Genomic DNA, 27093 nt, shown 5'->3' on the forward strand with positions numbered 1-27093 from the left:
TTCCAGCACCACAAACTCACCCAGCATGGCCAATCCACCCTAACCTGCACATCTCTGGATTGTGGGAGGAAATCGGAGCACCCGGAGGAAACCCACACAGACACGGGGAGAACATGTAAACTCCACACAGACAGTCGCCCGAGGGTGGAATCGAACCTGGGTCCCTGGCACTGTGAGGTAGTAGTGTTAACCACTGAGCCACTGTGCTGCCAGGAAGGGATTGATTTGACCAAGCAGGCCAGGGAGAGAGGAACAAAGGAGATAACCAAGGTCCAGTTTGAAGGATCCAACCCTATTTTTAATTGGACTGGCCAGTTATAGGTTGCATTGTCAATCTTGGGAGCATCACTCAAATTTCTCAGCGTTTGACCTCCAGGTCATGTTGGCTAGCAACACCCAAGGAAAAACACAGGAACACGTTATTTGAATACTCCCGCTTGTAAAATTACTGGAGGTGGAAGAAAGGCTGCCCAACGTGCTAAAACCTCTAGGAACACATTCAAAGAGCACCATGACCCATAAGGAGTCCTTCGGGAAGTTGGATTTATAGATATGATTAAATAATCTGCTCAGAGATGTTAATACACACTGCCAGAGCAGGCGGGACTTGAACCAGGGCCTCCTGTCTCAGAGGTAGGGCACTACCATTGTGCCACAATACATACCCTGACCCATTTTGGGCTCCCACAGTTGGGTTTGTTTTTGTGGGGATCCAAATGTTTCCATTAGCCTCGACAACATGACATCATCAGGTAGCAACTTTCCACAGTAAAGAAGGACCCGTCATGTAGTGACTAAGATGAGCCTGTTATTTTGGGATGGAATTTGATTTGTTAGGAGGTGTGTTCATCTCAGGAAGAAACAGAAATGTGAAATAGGAACTGGAGGTGGCCCTTCAGTAAGCTTCACCTCAGCTCATCTTCCACTATCCCTCAGTTCTGAGGGCATTTTGGCTAGGTTTGCAGGTGATACAAAGATAGGTGGAGGGACGGGTAACATTGCGGGAGATGGGGAGGCTGCAGAAGGGTTTGAACAGGTTATGATAGTGGGCAAAGAAGTGGCAGATGGAATACAATGTGGAAAAGTGTGAGGTCATGCACTTTGGTCGGAAGAATAGAGGGATGGACTATTTTCTAAATGAGGGGAAAGTTCAGAAATCTGAAGTGCAAGAGTCTTGGGAGCTCTAGTCCAGGATTCTCTCAAGGTAAACTTGCAGGTTGGGTCAGTAGTTGGGAAAGCAAATACAATGAGAGCATTTATTCTGAGAGGAGTTGAATATTAAAGCAGGGATGTACCTCTGAGGCTCTATAAGGCTCTGGTCAGACCACATTTGGAGTATTGTGTGCAGTTTTAGACCCCATACCTCAGAAAGGATGCACTGGCCCTGGAGCAGGTTCAGAGGAGGTTCCCAAGAATGGTCCCTGGAATGAAAAGCTTAACATATGAGGAACATTTGAGGACTCTGGGTTATACTCAATGGAGTTCAGAAGGATGAGGGGGGTGATCTAACTGAAATATACAGAATACTGAATGGCCTGGACAGAGTGGATGTTGGAAAGATGTTTCCATTGGTTGGAGAGACTAGGACCTGAGGGCACAGCCCTAGAGTAAAAGGGAAGACCTTTCAGAATGGAGATATGGAGAAACTTCATCAGCCAGAGAGTAGGGAATCTATGGAATTCATTGCCACAGAAGGCTGTGGAGGCCAGGTCATTGAGTATATTTAAGACTGAGATAGATAGGTTCTTGAGTATCAAGGGGATCTAGGGTTACAGGGTGAAAGCAGGAGAATGGGATTGAGAAACTTATCAGCCATGATTGAATGGCGGGGCAGACTCGATGGGCTGAATGGCCCAAACTCTGCCCCTATGTCTTATGGTCTTAATTCACTTTGTGCCCAGAAATCCATTCACCTTAGTCATGAAAAGACTCTGACACTATCCACAACCCTCTGATGTAGGATTGCATAAAGAATTCAATGTGGATTGGCTCTGAACTGCACTCTGGGAAAGTAGGGATGGGCAACAAAGTAGTGCTGGCCTAGTCAGCGACACCCTGTGGAAAAATATTCCCTCTTCTCGATCCTAAAGAGTCAAAGCCTCAGTCTGAGACCGAAGTCCCACATATTAGATTCTTCAGAAGGAACTTGTTTCACTCTAACTTTCCACCTGGCTGGGGGTACATAGTTTTAAAGGTGATGATGCTGTGAGTTTTGAAATATTTGCAGAAAGTGTATGTGTTGTTCAGCGAGAGGGAGTTTACCACCAGGAGGCACACTCAGAAAGCACGGCAACACAAACACATACAATGTACCTACTTGTCCGACTGCCACTTATCACAAAGCCTTGCGTGTGGAATCCAGGTTTCTATGGAAACACCTGCATGACAACGGCATTGACACTACAGTGAAGAGATGGAGCAAAAATAAACTTGTGCAGAACTGAACTAAAATGGAAGGAAATAAAAAGAAATTTGAAATTAAATAAATAAATGGAATTAAATCATAAAGCCAAGTCTGATCTTGTTTTGGAGAGAGGGGAGGACTTGCCCCACACCTACCTGTACATTGGGACTGTCAATGTCTGCTCAAAGCACTGCCAAGTGGCATGGAGGTCCGTCCGGCCCAGACTGGTGGAGTAATATCGCCAGGCAGCCTTTGTGTGAAACATAGAAACGCAAAGATTATCAGATTACTCTTGTTAGATTTTTGCATTTTCCCACTCTTTATCGCTGCAACTCCTGAATCAGTGTTCAAACGAGCTGAAGCCACTCCCTCAGTTAGTCCCTGCGCTGAGCAGAATCCCGGAATTGTCCTGTTCGAACCTCGGTTCCCTCTGACCTGCGCAAGCCTGAATCAACCTTGGCCATCCCACTCGGGACAGACCGAAGGATGGGAGAAGACCTTCACAAACGTCCTTCCACCCCCTAGTGTATATGAAATGCATTCCCTCAGGGCGATCGATTCAATTCTCCAAACTTATCAATGTCATTTCATGAGGCACCATTGGTCCTTCCAGCCCAGTGCCCTTTCACTGTTGCCTGTAAGCTCGGGGCTCATCTGCCTTACCTGAATGAGGCCAGCTGCGGGATTCCGCCGCTTCTCAAAGTGTTTCTGTCGATGTTGCTCCTGAACCTTCAGAGCAAAGCCAGAACCCAGAATTCCCTGGATAACAAGAAAAAACATCAGGAAGAGCTCCTCTGAAATTTCCTTCTCAAGCACAAAGGCCAACAAACTGTTGTTGGGCAGGGGTTTTAAGAGGAAAGGAAGCGAAGAGGGTAGAGGGAGTTGAGATAGACATTGGCCACGATCTAATGAAATGGGAGGAGATTGAGGGGCTGAAGAGTCTCCTGTTCTCATGTTTTGACAATTGCATCTGGAAGGAAGTAGATACGGCCTGTAATCTGGAGCTAACAACAAAGACCTGACAGTAAGGAACTCTCAATTCTAATTTTAGAAGTTAGTTCTAAAGGGACAAGAGGCTGAGGTGGAGTCATGATATGGAGGTGCCGGTGTTGGAATGGGGTGTACAAAGTTAAAAATCATACAAAACCTGGTTATAGTCCAACAGGTTTATTTGGAAGCACTAGCTTTCAGAGCGACGCTCCTCCAACAGGTGGAGTTAGTGTGGGCTCAGGAAATGAGCTTCTCAATGTGGTAGCAAAGACCAGATCAATAAGGACGTTAAACAAGAGTACAGGCTGCTGCTGATACAAACCCAATCCTGAATCATCAGCAACCACTCTCCTTATGTCCCCACACTCCTACACTCACCGTTACCCACTGAATTATAAATTACCTTCACTACACTCTCCAGATCAAACTACCAGGACAGTGCATTCCCAAAATGGAGAGGTTTGCTGAAGTATTACACTCAATGTCCAAACCACTAATTTCGGTGAATTAATATCCTGGAGAATGTTTATATTTATTTCAATATTTCAAATCCCTAATTTGCTCGCGAGCCATTTAACCACTTCTGCAACAATGAAATCAAATCTGATCAAAATCAAATCCCACCACAGAACTCCTAAATGATTTACAAGCAAACCCTTCATAAAACATCCCCTCCCTCAAACCGACAACACAGGCATTAGCAATGTTGGAATTAATCACTCATTATCTCTCACTTTTTCTATTCTCCTTCCCCTCAGTCATTCCTTTCCTCATTTCTCTCTTCAAATCTTTCTCCCTCTTCTCTCTCAGTTTGATGATTAGATCGTGACCCAGTGAAAATGAAAGAAAGATCAATAAATGTTCAGACAAGTCATGAAGGAACCTTTTCCCTTCGAGGTGAGGGAGGTCAGATCCACACAGATTACAACCTGTCCAGAGTTGGAGTCTAGATCAGAGTGGTGCTGGAAAAGCACAGCAGGTCAGGCAGCATCCGAGGAGCACCTCTGATGCTGCCTGACCTGCTGTGCTTTTCCAGCACCACTCTGATCTAAAGTCTAGTTTCCAGCATCTGCAGTCCTCACTTTTGCAGAGTTGGAATCTAGCTGGGGATCAGGATCGGGATCTGGTCGGGGTCAGCTCCCAGATGGCAGACAAGATCCGGCTGGGGATTCAGATCTGGATGGAACTGGGATCCAGGTAGGTCGGGAGCCAGATCAGAGTCTGGGATCTAGGTGGAGATTTGGATTCGGTGGGGAGATCTGGATGCCAATGTGAGTCGGTAATCAGATCCGGTCAGCAGTCAGGATCCAACCAGAGGTAAGGGTGGGGGGGGGGGGGGGGGGGGGGGGGGGGGGGGAAGGTCTGGATCCCCAATGGGAGTCCAGGCTGTGTCAGCACACCATGGTAGTCACCCTTCCCTGTGTTCTGCTTACCGCTGGCAAGGCAAAGAAAGAGACCCCGATGAGAGTAAATGTCGCGGCCAAGAGTCGACCATTCCATGTGACTGGATACTTGTCTCCATATCCAATGGTTGTCAGGGTGATCTGTCAAGATATATCAGTTCACAAATAAAAAGCCAGTCACACAGAAATGACAGTGAAGCTGCTGGATTATGGGAAGTCCCAACTTCCTCACTAATGTCCTTGAGCTTGTTTGAAACGATACACAACTTTACATTTAGTTGAGAAACATTTTTGTGTTCAGAAGTGGGGGAGACGTTACTCGAGTTTCATTTTCAGAGTTGTGCTTGTGAGATCGGTGCTGAGAATTCTGGAGGACTTTGCATGCTAATTTAAAAAGACTTTACAAGCCTTGAAGTGAAGAGATGGGGGTCCAAAGTTTAATGCATTAAACAAGGAGATAGGGTAAACTGCACTGTTGCCTGGAACTAGGAATTCAGAGGCACAAACATGCAGAAAGGTCCAGGAGGGAGGGTGTACATGTGTGTGAGAGAGAGTGGAGACCCAAGTATTTATTTAAATCTATTGTTGGGAACTGAGTTTAGGAAAGTCCATAAGACCATAAGACGAGTTTAGGCAAGTCGTGTTTGCTCTGATGTTAACAGTGAGTACTGTTCGTGGTTTATTTTAAGTGTCTTAGGGAGAACTACCAGCTGAAGAAACATCACCGACTGAACTTGTTGAAATTTACAGAAAGGAAACCAATTGCCAACCTGAGCCAGAAGCCTCGGTATAAAGCTGGTGGTGAGACTTAGCTGTGTTTTTGGTACAGATAAGGAAATTGCTGAGAGAAAGGAAGAGCATAAGTTTGAATCCTTTTCTGACATTTGTGATGAAATCATTCCAATCTTTCTGCCTTGTGTAATTTTTTTCTTATTTAATGCACATTTTCTTCTTTGTGTTAAAAGTACAGTGACAGACTCTTACAAATGTGATGAATAATTAACCCTCCACAGTCAAAGTTAGGGTCTAAAAAGTCAGTTTCACTCCTGATCTGACTTGTCTATATTCATACCAGCTGAGATAATAACAAGGGAAGGAAAACTGCTATCCTCACCTCGTCTGGGTCTATATGTGACTCCAGTCCCATGGCAACATGGTAGATTACCCATCTCAGGGCAATAAATACCAACCTTGTCAGTAATGCCCATGTCCCAAGATTGAATAAAAAGTGAAGAGATAACAGACCAAAGGAGAATGTTCCGGGGTGAGATCAGAAGAGGTGAAGGGGATAGTGAAGTGGAAAGGGTTGGTATGGAGTTTGAGTGATTGAAGAGTCGTTACTGAGCTGTTAGCTGCTAGCCTCTCCAGGCATCACAATCAAATCAGAAGGTATACAGGGCAACACGGGTGGGGAGTATTTTGTTCAGATATCAAATGTTTGGATAATTGAATGTTCGGATAACACAGTTTACCCAAGCATTGGGACCTTGAGATCTTGTTCGGATAATCCAAAGTTTGGACCATCAAGTGTTCAGATAATTGAGGTTGTACTGTAGTCTGTCACTGGGACATCTTGAATCGAACAGCATCCCCAAACCAATCCAACTCCTATCAAATTGCTGAACTTCAGTTAACGAACACAGTTCACAGTTCCTGAATTGTTTTATCCACTCAGGAGACTCAGCCACTGGATGTCCTCATTGGGCAAATGTAGACCCAGTTCACAGAATCCCTACAGTGGGGAAGCAAGCCATTCAGCCCATCGAGACCACGCCATACTTTAGAAAGAGCATCCCACCCAAACCCAACTCCTCTACCCTATCCCTGTAACCCTGCATTTCCCATGGCCAATCCACCTGAATCTGTACATCTTTGGACTGTGGGAGGAAACCGAAGCACCCGGAGGAAACCCCATGCAGTCACGGGGAGAATGTGCAAACTCCACAGTCACCTGAGCTGGGTTGTGGTACTGAGAGGCAGCAGAGCTAACCATTAAGCCACTGTGCAGAAAGTGGCCAGTTCTGGCTGACCAGGATGGAAATATAGAAAATAGGTGCAGGAGTGGACCATTTGGCCCTTTGAGACTACCCCGCCATTCAATATCATCTTGGCTGATTATCCAATTCAATCCCCTAATCCCACCCTCCCCTATATCCTTTGATCCCTTTAGCACAAAAGATATATCCTTCTTGAAAACACATAATGCTTTGACATCAACCTCTTTCTATGTAATGAAAACCACTCTCTGGTGTAAGAAATTTCTCCTCATCTCAGTCCAAAAAGGTTTATCCCTTATCCTTAAACTATGATCCCTGGTTCTAGATTCCCCCCACCATCAGGAACACCCTTCTTGCATCTGACCTGTCTAGCCCTGTTAGAGTGTTAGGGGTTTCTATGAGATCCCCTAGGCAGAAGTGGGTACTGCAGATGCTGGAGATTAGAATCAAGGTTAGAGTGGTGCTGGAAAAGCACAGCAGGTCAGGCAGAGTCCGACGTTTCGGGAAAAAACCCTTCATCCTGATGCTGTCTGACCTGCTGTGCCTTTCCAGCACCACTCTAATCTTGACTCTATGAGATTTCCCCTCATTCTTTTGAATTCCAGTGAATCCTAACCAAGTGAATCTCTCCTCATACATCAGTCCCGTCATCCCAGGAATCAGTCTGGTAAATCTTTGCTGTATTCCCTTGACAGAAAAAATATCCTTCCTCAGACAAAAAGACCAAAACTACACGCAATATTCCAAATGTGGTGTCACAGTGCCCTGTATAATTGCAGCAAGATATCTTTGTTCCTGTCCTCAAATTCTCTCGCAATTTGCCATCGTTACTACCTGCTGCATCTGCACATTTACTTTCAGCGATTGGTGCATGAGGACACCCAGGTGTCATTGAACATCACCCTATCTCAACTCCAAGTCATTTCATCAATCAGCTCCCCTTCACAAAGCAAAGCTCAGAACTCGAGCCTTACAATTAGTACAGAGATAAACACACTCACCAAACCCCACCACAGGGCATCCGCATACGTTGCAAAATCTTGGTTGTCATCTTTCTCGGCGAGATAGACCAGGAAAGAGGCGAGAATGAGGCACAGGAAGCCAATATACCAAGCAGTGATCAGCTCCTGAAAGGCAGTTGGTACAGCGAGGAGATAGAGGGAGTGAGAGAGGAAGAAACAAGACAAACGGCTGGAACTGAAGTGTGAGAATCAAGGAAGTGAGACATGAGACATGGAAAGAAAAGAGAAGACTTGCATTTATATCGCGACTTTCACAACCTCACCCAGTCTCAAAACACTTCACAGCTAACTGAGCTTCTTATGATGAAGAGTTACCCCAGTCACTTAGCCAATGCAGAAAGTACCTACAAATAGTAATGTGACAAACCATTAGGTTATATCAACAGGGAGCAGGAGTTGGCCATTCAGGCCCCCGAGCCTGTTCTGTCAGGTGACAACACCATGGATTGTTCGGTTGTGGTCGTCATGCTGCTGTCCTCTTCATCCTAATACTCTGATTCCTCCATCAGTCACTAATCTATCTCCACCTTTAGAATATCCAATGATCCAGCCTCCACCGCTCTCTGGGAAAGTGAATGCCAGAGTAGCCACTCCGATAGAGATTAAAAAAACCAATCCTGGTCTCTGTCTCAAATAGCAATTTTATTTTAAAACTGTGCGTCCCCACTTTCACGAAAGTATCCATTTTAATGATGCTGACCGATGAATTAAACAGTGACCCAGGATTTTGGGCCAACTATCCCTTTGCTTCTTCAAAATAGTACAGTAGGACCTTCTGCAAGGAGAGAGCCTGCAGAAAATCTGATGCTTTTACAGTCGAATAGCCCACAACACACATGCACAAATGGCCATTTGGCTGTTAGCAAAGGCCTGTTAGTCAATGCAAAGCCTGATTTTAATCTATTCACATACAAAGAGTTCAAATTGCTGCAAGGAATTCACTTAGAGAGGAGAAAGGGCACAGGAAACAGACCAGAGCAATCGCTGGATTACTGGACTGAGGGAGTGCATTGGTCACCCATCGCATCGTCCACCCAGTACTGACCAATTAGAGCCCGGGAACGGGCTGCTGAGGCCTGGAGGGCCAATCAGAATGCATGAGACAGTGGGCAGCAACAGCAATCTCATTGGGAGAGGCAGACGTGACCCAGGTAGCTGGGAGAGCATGGCAGGGGCTGGGGGTTGGGGTGAGGTGTTCTCTAAGGAATGCAAGGACAGGTCACATCATGGGTGAGCTGGAGACATCACCTCTGAGCAATATATACAGTGCTCTGTGTACAGGAGGCTCCCCCACATTAATAAAGTCATCACCATAGGATCATAGAATTCTACAGCATGGGAAAGGCCCTTCAGCCCTTCTGTGCTAGTCAGAAACAACCGATTCACTATTCTCTTATCCCATTTTCCAACACTGACCTATCACTATCACCTCCACCTGCATCCACCTTCCCATTGATCTTCCCCCCTCCACCGACCCCCATCCCATCCCCCTACTTATCTTTCAGACCCCTTCCCCATCCACATTCCTGATGAAAAGCTTATGGCCAAAAGCATCGACTCTCCTGCTCCTCAGATGCTGTGTTTTTCCAGCACCGTCCTTTCTGACCACAGCCTTGTCCTTCTTGGTGTCACACTGCTAATACTAAATATCTAAATACTTCCAAATAATCCCTGGAAGGAGCAGACTGCCTCCAGAGAAAAGGCTGGGCCTGTATCCTCTGGAGATACTGAGGGTGCTGCACCGGACGGATTGGGAAAGGATGGTTCCTCTTGTGGGAGATTCTAGAACTAGGGGTCAGAGGTTAAAAAGGAAGGATGTGCTCATTTAAGACAGAGACGAGAGCTGAGGGTGACCTTACAGAGGCTTATAAAATCATGAGGGGCATGGATAGAATAAATACACAAGGTCTTCTCCCTGGGGTGGCGGCGGAGTCCAGAACTAGAGGGCACAGGTTTAGGGTGAGAGGGCAAAGATATAAAAGGGACCTAAGGGGCAACTTTCTCACACAGAGGGTGGTGCACGTGTGGAATGAGCTGCCAGAGGAAGTGTTGGAGGCTGGTACAATTACAGCATTTAAAAGGCACCTGGATAGGTATATGAATAGAAAGGGTTTAGAGGGATATGGGCCGGGTGCTGGCAGGTGGGACTAGATTAATTTACAATATCTGGGTGGCATGGACAAGTTGGACTGAAGGGTCTGTTTCTGTGCTATATATCTCTATGACTCTATGGGGAAACATTTTTTTCTCTCAGAAGATTGAGTGTCTTTGGAACTCCCCTCCTCAAAAGGAAGGGGATGCAGGTTGATAAGATTCTGGATGACCCAGGGGCTGAAAGATTATCAGGGAAATGCAGGAAGGTAGAGTTGAGATTAAAATCAGACACAATCTAATCAAATTTTGAAGCAAGTTCAAAGGGACCAAAGAGCCTACACGTGTTCCTTGTGCATATTTCCATGGACTGTCCTGGACTGGGCCACGTACACGCTCACTGCTCCCCCCGCCCCCACAACCATCACGGGAGGCTGCTACAGGAGCAGAAATGAGCACAGGAATCTTTTGATACCCAAACAGCCAGCCCACCCTCCCCCATACCCCATTTAATAGCCTCCAGCTCCCTCTCCACAGGACAACAACTGTTAACTCCATATCCACCTCCCCACAGTGTTTTCTCATTGTCGGCAAGTTTCAGTGCGAGGCTAAAGTTCAGAATCAGTGCCGCAGCCTCTGAAGGGTGGGCTGAGAGCAGTGTTGGTCACTATATCGAAGCAGGATATAGCTGCACAGGAGGTTGGGGGGGAATGGAATGGGGTCATCCTATGACAAGAGATTGAGCATTTTGGATCGATAATCCCCGGAGTTGAAGAAAATGAGAGGTGATCCCATTGAAACATCCCAGTTCCTGAGGGACTTGACAGGGTGGATTCTGACAGAATATTTCCCACAGGCTGATGAATCTCAAACATGCAGGGGGCACAGTCTCGGGACAAGGGGCTGATCATTTGGTACTTTTTTTATTCATTCATGGGAGGAGGTCATCACAACAGGTCAGCATTTACTGCCAGTCCCTAATTGCCCAGACAGCAGTTAAGAGTCAACTACATTGCTGTGGGTCTGGAGTTACGTATAGGCCAGACCAGGTAAGGATGGAAGAATCCCTCCCTAAAGGATATTGGTGAACCAGATGGGCCTATCTTTCCCTCAACAATCATTTCACGATCAGCACTGGATGCTCAATTCCAGATTTTATTCATAACTCCACCATCTTCCGTGGCAGGAACTTGAACCGAGGTCTCCAGAACGTTGCCTGGGTCTCTGGGTTAATAGCCCAGTGACAATGCACTAGGCCATTGCCACCCCACTGAGATGGGGTGAACTGCCTTCACTAAAAGCATTGGCTGAGAGCCTTGGCTGCTCCCAGTTGGTGAGAATCTTGAGGATCGAAGGAGCTGGGTTTTGGATCTCACTGGGAACAGAGGAGTGGGAACCTCCAGCTCAGCCTTTGTCCTGGTGAATGGCACAGCAGGTCCAGTGAGCCAATGGCCTCCTCCTGCTCCCATTTCTCCTGTCAGTATTCCCCAAGTCCTGCTCGCCATCCCTCTCACAGAGTTACCTTGCTGTGTGCATAGACGACCGATCCCAGCAGTTTCCAGGTGCCCCCTCTCCGGTCCATACGGATCATCCGTAAGATCTGGAGAAACCTCAAGCTCCTCAAGGCTGACGTGGCAAAGACATTGCCCTGTGTCCCTGCCGCAAGGACAGCGATGGAGGCCACAAGAACCATGACATCTAGATGGGGAAAGTCAGGTCAAACAACGTCACTCCCCTAAAGTGCCAACTGTCCATCGAATCTAACCTATTGGACCTTGCCATACAGTCTTCCAGTTTCCCCCACTCCCTTTCCCTAACAACAGGAGTTACTGATATCTCTTTAAACTGGGAAGTGCCAAGGATTACACTGTGGGAGAGTAAAGTTGTGAGTTTAACTAGCTCCTACTTTTGATTTGAATATCATCAACTTTTGAAGGAGAGAGGGGGAGGGTATTCCAGCTAACAGAGTCAGGGAATGGGGACCCAGGTGTGGGTTTGTGGAGTTATCCTGTATCAGTCAGTAAATGTAATAAAGTGAAACCGACTGAAAGCGGGATTTACTGGAACAAAAGAGAGACAGAGAGAGACAGACAGAAGGGGAGGGAGAGACAGTGGGATAGACATAGACAGTGACAGACAGATAGAGACATAGAGAACAAGACTGAGACTTGGAGATGCCGGTATTGGACTAGGGTGTACAAAGTGAAAAATCACACAACACCAGGTTATAGTCCAACAGGTTTAATTGGAAGCACACTAGCTTTCGGCACACTAGCTTTCGGAGCAACATTCCTTATAACCTGATGAAGGAGCGACGCTCTGAAAGCTAGTGTGCTTCCAATTAAACCTGTTGGACTATAACCTGGTGTTGTGAGACAATGACACAGAGAGATAAACAGAGAGAGATAGAGAGGGAGACAGAGAGACAAAGAGAAAGAGAGACAGAGGGGGAGGAAGAGACAGTGGAATAAACAGAGACAGTGAGACAGGAACAGAGAGAGAGAAAGAAAAAAACAAGAACAAGTCTGAGACAATGACACAGAGAGAGACAGACAGGTGGAGAAGGAGACAGAGACACAGAGACCAGCGAGGGGGAGGGGGGGAGGGAGAGAGAGAGAGAGAGAGAGAGAGAGAGAAGGACAGAAAGACAGACAATGGGAGAGAGAGACACATACATAGATAGCAAGGCAAAGAGACAGTGGGAAACAGAACAGGCAGATGAAAAGGTAAATTAAGAGGGATACTGAGAAAGGGAGAGACAGTGGGAGAGACAGAGAACAAACAGAGAGAATGAAAGGGACTGAGGCAGAGCAAAAGACAGACACAGAAGCAGAGACTAACAGTGAAGCAGACAGATGTGGGATATAGGTGGATTGGTGTTACTTCTGCAATTCCGCAATTGTAATTTCTGATACAAGGTGAATGACCTCACATCGTTGTGTGGTTGTTTCAGCCAGGGGCTGGGTCGGCAGGGGTGGGGGCTGTGTGGAGGAGATGCATGATTGTTTTTTTGTATTAGCTAAAAATGTATGCAAGAAAGAAACGGGACTGTAAACCAATGGTAAACTGCTGTGAAGACAGACAGTTAAACTCAACATGTCTGTACAAACAGTAGGTATAAACATCTGTTTCCCACTTTTACAGAAACACAGGGACAAACCCCAATTAAAAGGGCTTAGTGATAAGATGCTGTGAGGGGCAGCACAGATGGAGGGAGTAAATAATGGTAAAGCAAGGATGTGCCCACAGCAGGATGGGGTCAAATGGCCTTGAGAACAGGAATGAGCATTTTGTCACAGACAAGGCCGGATAAGACACGAGATAAACAGGAGTAATGGGTACCGGTCTTAGGGAAGTGGAGGATGTAAACAGGGGGGAAGCAATGAAATAAGAAAAAAAAGTAGGAACCAAATTAGATAAATATCGTGTATTTGTTGAATTCAGTGTGTTTTGTCCCTGCCTTGTGGACATCACACCCACTTGCAAGTGTGAAATAAAGGGCGCTACTGATTCAGATCTTGTCTCGGACTGAAATTATTGCAGTGAGTGAGGTTTGTTTCTCACATAGATGAAAAGGAAACGAGTTATACAGCAATAGTGACAGGTGGATCCATCAGCTTAATGTGTTGTATGCTTTCCCGGGGTGAGAAAGTGAGAGAGAGAAAGTTTGTTTATGTGAGAGTGTGTGTATGAGTATGAGAAAGAGTATGCGCATGTGTGCGCATGTGTGCGCGTGTGCATTGAATTGAATTGAATGTATTGTCATGTGTACCAGGGCACAGTGAAAAGCATTGGCTTATGAGCAATGCAGGCAGAGCACAGAGTTACGTAGCATAGATAGTAACGGTTGGAGAGGCAGTTAGAGGCAATGAGGGATTTACAACAGCAAGGGGGGTGTGATGGATGGCAGTTACAGGAAGGGAGAAAAGTCTCCGATACAGTCACACAGATGGGTTAACTCCAGGAAAGGTAAGAGAGGTCGGCAGGTAGTGCAGGAGTCTTCTGTGGCTATCCCCATTTCAAACAAGTATGCTGTTTTGGAAAATGTAGGGGGTGATGAATTCTCAGCACAAACAGCCAAGTGTCTGGTATTGAGACTGGCTCTAATGCAATGAAGGGTACATCAGGATCCAAGAGATCGATTGTGTTAGGGGACTGTCTAGTCCGAGGTACAGACAGACGTTTCAGTGACCCGCAACGTAAAATCAGAATGGTGTGTTGCTTCCCTGGTGCCAGGATCATGGATGTCTCAGAGAGGGTGCAGAATGTTCTCAAGGGGGACAGGGGCCAGCAGGAGGTCATTGTACACAATGGAACCAACAACATAGGAAGGGAAATGGTTGAAATTCTGAAGGGAGATTACAGAGAGTAAGGCAGGAATTTAAAAAGGAGGTCCTCAAGAGTAATATCTGGATTACTCCCAGTGCTACGAGCTAGTGAGGGCTGGGATAGGAGGATAGAGCAGATGAATGCACGGCTGAGGAGCTGGTGTGAGGGAGAAAGATTCACATTTTTGGATCATTGGAATGTCTTCTGGGGTAGAAGTGACCTGTACAAGGAGGACGGATTGCACCTAAATCGAAAGGGACTAATATACTGGCAGGGAGATTTGCTAGAGCTGCTCGGGAGGATCTAAACTAGTAAGGCGGGGGTGATGGGACCCAAGGAGATAGTGAGAAAAGATTTCAATCTGAGACCGGTACAGTTGAGAACAAAGACAGTCAGGCCAGGCAAGACAAAGCAGAGAACAAGTTAGGACTGATAAATTAAATTATATGTGTACAATGACTTCCTGCTGGCCCCTGTCCCCCGTGAGAACATTCTGCACCCTCTCTGAGACATCCTTGATCCTGGCATCAGGGAAGCAACACACCATTCTGATTTAACGTTGCGGGTCACTGAAACGTCTGTCTGTACCTCGGACTGGAGAGTCCCCTAACACAATCGATCTCTTGGAAGCTGATGTACCCCTCGTTGCATTCGAGCCAGTCTCAATACCAGACACTTGGCTGTTTGTGCTGAGAATTCATCACCCCCTACATTTTCCAAAACAGCATACTTGTTTGAAATGGGGATAGCCACAGAAGACTCCTGCACTACCTGCCGACCTCTCTTACCTTTCCTGGAGTTAGCCCATCTCTGTGACTGTATCGGAGACTTTTCTCCCTTCCTGTAACTGCCATCCATCACACCCCCCTTGCTGTTGTAAATCCCTCATTGCCTCTAACTGCCTCTCCAACCGTTACTATCTATGCTACGTAACTCTGTGCTCTGCCTGTATTGCTCGTAAGCCAATGCCTTTCACTGTGCCCTGGTACACATGACAATACATTCAATTCAATGCAAGGGGCCTAACAGGGAAGGCAGATGAACCCAGGGCATGGTGAGGAACATGGAACTGGGATATCATAGCAATTACAGAAACATGGCTCAGGAATGGACAGGACTGGCAGCTTAATGTTCCAGGATAGAAATGCTACAGGAAGGACAGAAAGGGAGGCAAGAGAGGAGGGGGAGTGGTGTTTTTGATAAGGGATAGCATTACAGCTGTACTGAGGGAGGATATTCCCAGAAATACATCCAGGGAAGTTATTTGGGTGGAACTGAAAAATAATAAAGGGATGATCACCTTATTGGGATTGTATTGTACACACCCAAATAGTCAGAGAGAAATTGAGAAACAAATTTGTAAGGAGATTAGATTAGATTACTTACTTACAGTGTGGAAACAGGCCCTTCGGCCCAAAAAGTCCACACCGACCCTCCGAAGAGCAACCCACCCAGACCCATTCCCCAACATTTACCCCTTCACCTAACACTACGGGCAATTTAGCATGGCCAATTCACCTGACCTTTACAAATTTGGACTGTGGAAGGAAACTGGAGTACCTGGAGGAAACCCACGCAGACACGGGGAGAATGTGCAAACTCCACAGTCAGTCACTTGAGGCGGGAATTGAACCCGGGTCTCTGCCGCTGTGAGGCAGCAGTGCTAACCACTGAGCCACCGTGCCACCCAGTTATCTATAAAATCTCAGTTATCTATAAGAATGATATGGTGTTTATGGTAGGGGATTTTAACTTTCCAAAAATAGACCGGGATGCCACAGTGTTAAGGGTTTAGATGGAGAGGAATTTGTTAAGTGTGTACAAGAAAATTTTCTGATTCAGGATATGGATGTACCTACTAGAGAAGGTGCAAAATTTGACTTACTCTTGGGAAATAAAGCAGGGCAGGTGACTGAGGTGTCAGTGGGGGAGCATTTGAGGCCAGTGACCATGATTCTATTAGTTTTAAAATAATGATGAAAAAGGACAGAGCAGATCTAAAAGGTGATGTTCTAAATTGGAAGAAGGCCAATTTTGATGGTATTAGGCAAGAACTTTCAAAAGCTGATTGGGCGCTGATGTTCACAGGTAAAGGGACGGCTGGAAAATGGGAAGCCTTCAGAAATGAGATAATGAGAATCCAGAGAAAGTATATTCCTGTTAGGGTGAAAGGGAAGGCTGGTAGGTATAGGGTATGCTGAATGACTAAAGAAATTGAGGGTTTGGTTAAGAAAAAGAAGGAAGCATATGTCAGGTATAGACAGGATAGATCGAATAAAAGAGGTAAATTCCTGATGAAGGGCTTTTGCTCGAAACGTCGATTTCACTGCACTTTGGATGCTGCCTGAACTGCTGTGCTCTTCCAGCACCACTGATCCAGGATAGGTCGAGTGAATACTGAGAAAAGTATAAAGGAAGTAGGAGTATACTTAAGAGGGAAGTCAGGAGGCAAAAAGGGGACATGAGATAGTTTTGCCATATACATTTAAGGAGAATCCAAAGGGCTTTTACAAATACATTAAGGACAAAAGGGTAACTAGCTAGAGAATAGGGCCCCTCAAAGATCAGCAAGGCAGCCTTTGTGTGGAGCCACTGAAAATGGAGGAGATACTAAATGAGTATTTTACATCAGTATTTACTGTGGAAAAGGATATGGAAGATATAGACTGTAGGAAAATAGATGGTGACATCTTGAAAGATGTCCATATTACAAAAGGGGAAGTGCTGGATGTTTTGAAACATATAAAAATGGATAAATCCCCAGGACCTGATCAGATGTATCCTAGAATTCTGTGGGAAGCTAGAGAAGTGCTGAGATATTTGTATCATCGATAGTCACAGGTGAGGTGCCGGAAAACTGGAGGTTGGCTAACGTCGTCCCACTTTCTAAGAAAGGTGGTAAGGACAAGCCAGGGAACTATAGACCAGTGAGCCTGATGTCAGTGGTGGGCAAGTTGTTGGAGGGAATCCTGAGGGACAGGATGTACATGTATTTGGAAAGGCAAGGACTGATTAGGGATAGTCAACATGACTTTGTGCGTGGGAAATCATGTCTCACAAACTTGATTGAGTTTTTTGAGGAAGTAACAAAGAGGATTGATGAGGGCAGGGCGGCAGATGTGATCTATATGGACTTCAGTAAGGCGTTCAACAAGGTTCCCCATGGGAGACTGATTAGCAAGGTTAGATCTCATAGAATACAGAGAGAACTAGCCATTTGGATACAGAACTGGCTAAAGGTAGAAGACAGAGGGTGGTGGTAGAGGGTTGTTTTTCAGACTGGAGGCCTGTGACCAGTGGAGTGCCACAAGGATTGGTGCTGGGTCCACTACTTTTCATCGTTTATATAAATGATTTCGATCTGAGCAGAAGTGGTATAGTTAGTAAGTTTGCTGATGACACCAAAATTGGAGGTGTAGTGGTCAGCAAAGAAGGTTACCTCAGATTACAACAGGATCTGGACCAGATGGGCCAATGGGCTGAGAAATGGCAGATGGAGTTTAATTCAGATAAATGTGAGGTGCCGCATTTTGGGAAAGCAAATCTTAGCAGGACTTATACACTTAATGGTAAGGTCCCAGGGAGTGTTGCTGAACAAAGAGACCTTGGAGTGCAGGTTCATAGCACCTTGAAAGTGGAGTCGCAGGTAGATAGGATAGTGAAGAAGGCGTTTAGTATGCTTTCCTTTATTGGTCAGAGTATTGAGTACAGGAATTGGGAAGTCATGTTGCAGCTGTACAGGATGTTGGTTAGGCCACTGTTGGAACATTGTGTGCAATTCTGGTCTGCTTCCTACCGGAAGGATCTTGTGAAACTTAAAGGGTTCAGAAAAGATTTCCAAGGATGTTGCCAGGGTTGGAGGATTTGAGCTACAGGGAGAGGTTGAATAGGCTGGGGCTGTTTTCCCTGAAGCATCAGAGGCTGAGGGGTGACCTTATAGAGGTTTATAAATTCATGAGGGGCATGGATAGGATAAATAGACAAAGTCTCTTCCCTGGGGTCGGGGAGTCCAGAACTAGAGGGCATAGGTTTAGGGTGAGAGGGGAAAGATATAAAAGAGACCTAAGGGGCAAATTTTCACTCAGAGGGTGGTATGTGTATGGAATGAGCTGCCAAAGGAAGTGGTGGAGGCTGGTACAATTGCAACAGGATTCAGAGGGATATGGGCTGGGTGCTGGCAAGTGGGACTAGATTGGGTTGGGATATCTGGTCGGCATGGACGGGTTAAACCAAAGGGTCTGTTTCCATGCTGTACATCTCTATAACTCTTTGACTGTAATAGGTAAATAGTAGCAAAAACAAAAGACACAGGTACAGGCGAATGTTAAGAGTTTGAGAGTCCATTCAGTATTCTCACAACAGTTGGATAGAAACTGTTTCAAAATGGCTCATGCGTGTGTTCACGCTTCTGTACCTTCTCCCCAGTGGTAGAGGTTTTAGAAAAACATTTTCTGGATCAGTGGTGCTGGAAGAGCACAGCAGTTCAGGCAGCATCCAACGAGCAGCGAAATCGACGTTTCAGGCAAAAGCCCTTCATCAGGAATAAAGGCAGAGAGCCTGAAGCATGGAGAGATAAGCTAGAGGAGGGTGGGGGTGGGGAGAAAGTAGCATAGCGTACAATGGGTGAGTGGGGGAGGAGATGAAGGTGATAGGTCAGGGAGGAGAGGGTGGAGTGGATAGGTGGAAAAGGAGCTAGGCAGGTCGGACAAGTCCGGACAAGTCATGGGGACAGTGCCGAGCTGGAAGTTTGGAACTAGGGTGAGGTGGGGGAAGGGGAAATGAGGAAACTGTTGAAGTCCACATTGATGCCCTGGGCCCGAAGTGTTCCGAGGAGGAAGATGAGGCGTTCTTCCTCCAGGCGTCTGGTGGTGAAGGAGGCACAGGACCTCCATGTCCTCGGCAGAGTGGGAGGGGGAGTTGAAATGTTGGGCCATGGGACGGTGTGGTTGATTGGTGCGGGTGTTCCCTAAAGCGCTCTGCTAGGAGGCGCCCAGTCTCCCCAATGTAGAGGAGACCGCATCGGGAGCAACGGATACAATAAATGATATGCAGGTAAAAGTTTGATGGATGTGGAAGGCTCCTTTAGGGCCTTGGATGGAGCTGAGGGAGGAGTGAAAGAGTGTGTGTGTGTGTGTGTGTGTGTGTGTGTGTGTGTGTGTGTGTGTGTGTGTGTGTATGAGCACATGTGAGAGAGTCTACGTGAGACAGAGACAGAGCGAGTGTGTATGTGTAATAGGTAATGTATGAGGCAGTGTGTGAGAGAGAGTGCGTATGAGACAGAGTGCGTATGAGACAGAGTGCGCGTATGAGAGAGAGTGTGCGTATGAGAGAGAGTGAGTGTATGAGAGAGAGAGAGTGTATGAGAGAGAGAGAGTGTATGAGAGAGAGAGAGTGTATGAGAGAGAGTGAGTGTATGAGAGAGAGAGTGTATGAGAGAGAGAGTGCGTGTATGAGAGAGAGTGCGTGTATGAGAGAGAGTGCGTATGAGAGAGAGTGAGTGTATGAGAGAGAGAGTGTATGAGAGAGAGAGAGTGTATGAGAGAGAGAGAGTGTATGAGAGAGAGAGAATGTATGAGAGAGAGTGAGTGTATGAGAGAGAGAGAGTGTATGAGAGAGAGAGTGCGTGTATGAGAGAGAGTGCGTGTATGAGAGAGAGTGCGTATGAGAGAGAGTGAGTGTATGAGAGAGAGAGTGTATGAGAGAGAGAGTGTATGAGAGAGAGAGAGAGTGTATGAGAGAGAGAGTGTATGAGAGAGAGAGAGTGTATGAGAGAGAGAGAGTGTATGAGAGAGAGTGTATGAGAGAGTGTGTATGAGAAAGAGAGTGCGTATGAGAAAGAGAGTGCGTATGAGAGATTAGATTCACAAGTATCAGTGGCAATCACACAGCCCCTGGATTGGCCTGTTGTTATTGTTGCTATTCTGTCGTTAGCGATAACATCATTATGAAAACTGCGGAATTGGTCTACCTTTCAGAAAGTCTGAAACATATTTGACTAAGTGTGGCTTCACAACTCAGAACACTGCTCCCCATCGGGAAACATTCCCAGTTGCATTTCCCAGCAGCGTTCAGCAATAGAGACCGGAATAGAAACCACAGCCAGTAGGTTTATCATTCCTGTGGCCCAAAGGGAGGATGAAAGCCAAGTACCCAAGGAACAAGCCCGGGATCCTCCTGTGTGGCATCCTTCAGGGCAAAGGGGTAAGTAACTTCAGCCACTCACCGATCACACAGAACGGTTTCCGTGCAAACTTCAGTCGCCCTCGCCATCCTCGGTACCGACAGCAGCAGCCAGCAGACCAGATCCGTACCGTATACTCCACACCAAACACCACAATCGTCACGATTTCCTGCAGTGGAGGGTGGTGGGGTGGAGAGATACAACAATTCTCGGATCACCCTGAACCTGGGAACTCAAGCCCTGTCTTCTGAACATCGGCAGAATCTTGGTTAGCCTGCACTAGTACTCTTGCTCTGAGTCTCCGTGTTAGAGAAAGGCTTTTGGAGATAATAGAAAGAACCCATTGACAAAGGTAAGGCCAGGATTGAGGGGTCATGGTTGTCAGAACAGGCTGGAGATTTAACGGTTGAGGAGTAGTTTAATAAAATTTAGAAGGGTATTTTAATCAGACAGATGTAAGGAAGATGTTACTATTTGTCTGGGGACCAAAGCTAAGGAGTTTTCAATGTATGCTACTCACTTTGAAATCCAACATGGAATTTCAGAGCTGCTCCAGGTGGACCCAAACATATTGATATATTGAAGGGAAGCCAGACTGACACATGAAGCAGAAAGGAATCAGAGGACAGTGTAAGATTAATGAGGTAGACTTGAGGACCCTCTTGAGGCATAAACACTGAGATTGGGCTGAATGGCCCGTTCTTGTGCTGTAAACAGTTCAGTAAGTAATCTTCAGTAATTACACTCCTCAACTACCTTCCAGCCACATGAGGGAGTGAGAGAGAGGGAGAGAGGCTCCATGACAACTGTGATCACATAAAAGACATGACTTGCATTTATATAATGTATTCACGTCTTTGAGAAATTTTTCAAACATTGTGAGAGTCTGACAGTGAGGAGATGACAGCTGCCGATTCATCCCCTCGGAGTACAGGGAGTTCTGGGCAGCTCTGATCCACATGTTCCCAAGGATTGGATCCATATCCTTGATAGAATGGTAAAATCCCTACAGTGTGGAAGCAGGCCATTCAGCCCACATTGACTTTCCAAACAGCATCCCATCCATCCCCCTATCCTTGTCACCCTGCATTTCCCATGGCTAACCCATCTAAACTGCATATCCCTGGACAATTTAGCACAGCCAATCCACTGGAGCATGCGGAGGAAACCCACACAGACACGGGGAGAATGTGCAAACCCCACACAGACAGTCACCCAAGGCTGGGATCGAACCCCGGTCCCTGGTGCTATGAGGCAGCAGTGCTAACCACTGAGCCACTCTGACTGCAATATTGAAAGCTCTTGCTGACCCACACCCTCCTTCTCAGGAAGAGATTCCCAGATTTCCACTCCAAGCAGCGTGAGAGAAAGTGGTTCCGAACATGACCTCTCACCATCCTGACTCAGATCTTACCGCTGCGCCCCTTGGTGTGGACTCTCACCACAGGAAACCGTTTCTCTCTATTCACCCAATCAAACTCTTCAATTATCTTAAACGCCCCCATTAAGCTTACCCCCGAAGGTGGGGCTCCTCTTTGAAGATGGTTCCATCTGCTACTTAGAATCATAGAATCCCTATAGTGTGGAAGCAGGCCATTTGGCCCAAAAAGTCCACATAGACGTTCCAAGGAGTATCCCACCTAGACCCACTCCTCATACCCTATCCCTATAACCCTGCATTTCCCATGGATAATCCACCCAGCCTGCTTGTCCCTGGACACTATGTGCTTTTTAACATGGCCAATCCACCCTGACCTGCACATCTTTGGATTTCTTGTGCTCCTTGAACAGAGCAAGCAGTATCTTCCACCCCATCTGCCATTGGAATCTACGCAGGACCAGCTCTGATTAGCCACACGGTTAATGGTTGACGTTACTCACCAGTATATACAGAGCTCCTTCTGATCGCTGCTCATAGTCTTTGATCGTGGAGAAAACTGACAGCACCAGACAAGAGAAGACTAGTAAAAAACTGCAAAACACAAGCGAAGAAATGACAATGAATTAACCATTTATCTTAGGTAACATTTAAACACTTTGTGCTGGAAATCAGAGGGTATCATATTGCCCTGAGTTAAAATGTTAGGATGACGTAAATGAGGAAACAAGGAACAGAGAGAATTTAGGGAAGACATGAGAGAGCCACTGGGTCTGGATCATTGACAGCACAGTTACTGATGACGGAGCAATGAAAATCAGACAACTCATGAGGCCAAAGTTAGAGGAGCACAGAGACTGCAGAAGGCTCTGGGGCTGTAAGAGTTTACAAAGATTGCAAAAGGCAATGGATGGATTTGAAAACAGTGATAAGAATTTGAAAACCAAAGCAGTACTGTAGTGGGAGAAAATGTTGGTCAGTGGCAGAGGGGTGATTGTAAGATAAAGCTCCATCACATCCCCAAAACAGTCAGATCTGGCCAACTGCTGTTTGTGGAAGCTTGCTATGTTTTTATTGGCCTTCATATCACTGTCACCAGACTTACAAAGTATTTCATTGGCTGGAAGAGCTTCGGAACATTCTAAAGTCAGAAAAGTGCAAGCTTTTACCTTTTGTGTCAAACCAACAGAATAAATGTTCCAATGACAATACCATTTTTCAAATTCACATCTGGATCTGTGGGAGTCACAGCTTCCTCTCCAAACTGTTTCCTGTCTGATTCTCAGTTTTCTAAAAAGTCTAATTCCACGGCCACATTGCTTTGTCCATTTTTCACTATTTTCCACATTCTTATTCACTTCTGTTAATCTGCTTAAATCACCATCTCTTTGAAGTCAGCCATCTTGCTTCAGTTCCCATCCTTCCCTGTAAATCAATGTGTACTGTCACTCCAGACTCCACTCGCTTGTTAAAATTATAAGGACACAAGAGATTACAAAGGTCATTCGAGCTGTTCAAATTCACCTCTAGAATGTATTAACTCTCCCTCCATGTCATCAGCAGGTGTCGTCCTGAAAATCTGGAAGCATTGCCTTCCGTGATTGATTACTCCAAACATTCATCACTCTAGGAGTGAAGCTGCTTTATCAAATGTCAGGTGGAATTTATTGTTAGCCACCTCTATATTCATCTTGAAGTAATATTCTATCCACCCATTTTCACATTTTATTTATCTTGATCAACACTCCCATTAACTGTTTCCTTTCCAGGCTTTAATCTGGAGTTTGTTCTAGGTAAACGTTCCTGAAGCTCTGCTCTTGGACAGGCTGACTCTTCACTCCAATTTTAGGCTATTCAGTCCGTTACACCTATGCAAAGAAAGAGCTATCCAATTAGACCCACTCTCCCACCTGATCTTTTCCCATAGGTCTGCAAAATTTTCCCCTTCTGCTATTTTTCCAATTTCTCCTTTTGAAAATTCCTCTTGAATTTGTCTAGATCATGACAACTCACTGCTGAAACAAAATTCCTATTTTCACTCCCATCGCCTCCTTTAGTTCATTACTTTAAATCTGGTGTCCCTCTGGTTATCGAAGGTCCTGTGACTGGAGACAGCTCCTCCCTATCTCTTCTGCAAAAAGCTTTTGTGTTTTTGAATGCGCTGATTAAATATCTGGGGAAGGGTCACTGGACCCGAAACATTAACTCTGTTTTCTCTCCACAGATGCTGCCAGATCTGCTGAGGTTTTCCAGCAACTTCTGCTTATGTCTCTGATTTACAGCATCCACAGTTCTATTAGTTTTTATTAAATGTATTTTCCCCTCTGCTTGAGGGAGAGCAATCCCAGCTTCTCCAATCTCCACATCATTGAAACTCCCTCAATCTTCCACTCCAGTCAATCTCCTCTCCTGTTTTTCCAACATCTTGACATCCTCCTGAAGCTGTGCTGTGCTTCAACCCCTCCATCGGGGTCATTCTGAAAAGGTTTGGCAGCATCTTCCTTTGTGCTTTTTATTCCCTTTCTCTCCTGATGAAGACGTTTGTGTGCTTTTTAACAATGACCTCCACGTGACCTGCTACGATCAGGGATTTCTTTGTTGTTTCTCCTGTTTTGAAGCCATTTCTCTCTCTGCAGGTCCTGCCGAGTTTCACCAGCATTTTCGGATTTTATTACAGGAGGAGGCGGAAGGACGCAAAAGCTCAGTACGCGGCCAGAGAACAATTCAAAACCTTATTTTTCTGAGAAGGTGATGGTGTCACAGTCACAAGGAAGCATGGGGAAAGTCCCAATGACACAGGGGAGAGCTTCACATCATTTCATTTCCAGTGGGAAGACCAATGAATAAAAACTACATCAACTGACAGACAACCACCTTGAGAACTCTATCAGAATCTAGAGGTGATTGAAGAGTAGGAAGAATGGACATTGGAGTGTGCAGCATGGTGGCTCAGTGGTTAGCACTGCTGCCTCACAGCGACAGGGACCTGGGTTCGGTTCCCACCTCAGGCAACTGTCTGTGTGGAGTTTGCACATTCTCCCCATGTCTGGGTGGGTTTCCTCCCACAATCCAAAGATCTGCAGATCAGGTGAATTGGCCATGCTAAATTGTCCATAGTGTTAGGTGCATTAGTCAGAGGTAAATAGATGTTAGAGGAATGGGTCTGGGTGGGTTACACTTCAGAGGGTCAGTGTGGACTTGCTGGGCCAAAGGGTCTGTTTCCACACTGTAGGGAATTGAGTCTATTTACATAGCAACTGTCACATCCTCCAAATATCCCAAACGACTTCACAGTTAATGAATCATTCTTAAGTTATAGCCATCGTTATAGTTAGGAAATGTAACCTGGGTGCAGCAAACTCTCATTAATCTATTTGCTTTAATGGTTGTTTGAGGGATTAGTATTGACTCAGGATTAAACCCCTGTTCATCTTCAAAGTATTGTCTTTGGATATATTGAATTCACCCAAAAGGGTAAACAGGGCCTCAGATAAATCCCCCCTCTGAAAGGCCGCCCCCGCCAGCAGTGTGGCACTCCTGCAGTTCTGAGGAAGGGTCACCCAACCCAAAATATCAGCACTGGTTTCTCTCCACAGATGCTCCCAAACCTGCTCAGTTTTTCCGACGATTTCTGCTTTTGCTCCCGCACTACTGCATTAGAGTGTCAGAGTCAACTCTTGTGCCTAACCTCAGGAGGAAGCCTGGAACTCCAGATTAACCGATTCAGAGCTGAGGAGGTAGCACCCAGTCAGCCTTGGCCGGGGACAGGAACTGAATGGTCCCAGGCGATCATCTACAGGTACTGGGTGGGTAGGAATTGATAGTGTCAAGGTCACTGGCTTTGTAAGCTGGAAGTGTACAGACCAGGTACTGGATGGTGGGATGAGAAGAGCAAACCGTTCTTATTTTCCACCCGCAACTGGATTGAATGATCTCCTCCCTTGCTTCCACAGATTGGTGCCAGTCAATATTGTGCAGGTTCTGTCTGTCTGTCTACCACTTGAACAGTCAAATCCACCAACAGCTTTGAGTCTAGGAGGTTCCAGCTCCTGACAGACAGATCCATTAACAGACATTCCTGGAATTAAAACTGGTCACCATAAGGAGGCACAGGGCTGATTAAATCAACCTGTTCAACCATTATAACAAGCTCATCTTTTTTTCCTCTCACGCTCTAGTTCATCTCATCACTCAACTGTTAATCAGAAAGAACAAGCCTTAGCTATATTCTTTTTTTTAATAGCATTGCCTATCTTCGATTTAATTTGCAAGCCAGCCTATTCTGCGTTTCCAGACTATTCCGTTTGTTCAACATTAACAATGGTCACCAGCTGGAATCATTCAAAGGGATCATTATAGTTTGACAGAACGATGAGAGAGTGATTCAGTGATGCACAGAGAGGATTGGAATAATCTTTATTCCACAAATAATCGAAACAGGAGGGCAGCTCTAGTCACTCAGACCAGAATATTAGAGTTATTTATGGGAGAATGTCTTGCACAACCCAAGGATGTGCTAAAAGTGTCTTACAGACAATGAGTCACTCTGGTAATGTAGGAAATGTAGCAGCCACAGAGCAAGGCAATTAAATGTATGACCAGCTCATCTACTTTAGTGACACTGATTGAGGGATAAATCTTGTCCAAGACACCAGGTCCCTCCACCAACAAGGGCAGACTGGTACTTGGCTTAGCACAAAAGCAAAATACTGCAGATGCTGAAGATGTGAAATAAAAACAGAAAGTGCAGGAGAAACTCTGCAGGTTTGGCAGCAGCCATGGAGAGAGAAAGAGTTCACTCTTTGAATCCAGTGACACTTCCTCGGAATAGTTCCTAGGAAGAGTCTACTAGACTCTGTTTCTCTCTCCACAGCTGCTACCAGGCTTGCTGTGAGTTTCTCCAACAATTTCTGTTTTTATTCCTGTGTTGAACATCTCCTTCCAAAGATGGAACCTTAGCCAATGCAGCATTCTCAAAGCACTACACTGTAGTTTCAGCCAGGTCTTGTTTCTTAAGGGTCTGCATTTGGATTTGAACCCACAACTCAAGGGTTACAGTTGTCAGTGAAGGCTGTGGTGGTAATGCAGGAGAGTTGGTATCATGGAAAAACAAGATCAAATGATTCCCTCCACCTCAACTGATCCTGCTCTACAACTGCCCAATATCCTGGGATTGGTATAACTGCCCCCAATCACATTGGACACAGTGAAGGAAAGATTCACTAAAATACTTCCAGGTATGAGGAATTTCAAGGGTGATAACAGTCTGGAGAGGTAATGGTGTTCTCCTTGGAACGG

General features: G+C 45.9%; 1 protein-coding gene across 2 annotated transcripts in view; it reads right to left on the reverse strand.

Moving 5' to 3' along the window:
- The window catches only part of LOC132822827 (potassium voltage-gated channel subfamily KQT member 2), a 164884-nt gene that overhangs the window by 46156 nt on the left and 91635 nt on the right, over nucleotides 1–27093 (reverse strand). Inside the window, exons 2-8 of one of the 2 annotated variants that reach the window (XM_060836185.1) lie at nucleotides 22299–22389; nucleotides 20460–20586; nucleotides 11430–11605; nucleotides 7796–7921; nucleotides 4828–4938; nucleotides 3068–3163; nucleotides 2568–2654 (exon numbers count right to left, since the gene is read on the reverse strand). In XM_060836185.1, the coding sequence (XP_060692168.1) occupies nucleotides 2568–2654; nucleotides 3068–3163; nucleotides 4828–4938; nucleotides 7796–7921; nucleotides 11430–11605; nucleotides 20460–20586; nucleotides 22299–22389 (814 nt within the window). Of the gene's footprint in view, nucleotides 1–2559; nucleotides 2655–3067; nucleotides 3164–4827; nucleotides 4939–7795; nucleotides 7922–11429; nucleotides 11606–20459; nucleotides 20587–22298; nucleotides 22390–27093 lie in introns of both variants that reach the window. The other variant, XM_060836184.1, reaches the window with a different exon arrangement.

Source organism: Hemiscyllium ocellatum, chromosome 15 (assembly GCF_020745735.1).
Source record: "Hemiscyllium ocellatum isolate sHemOce1 chromosome 15, sHemOce1.pat.X.cur, whole genome shotgun sequence".
NCBI classification, from domain to species: Eukaryota; Metazoa; Chordata; class Chondrichthyes; order Orectolobiformes; family Hemiscylliidae; genus Hemiscyllium; species Hemiscyllium ocellatum.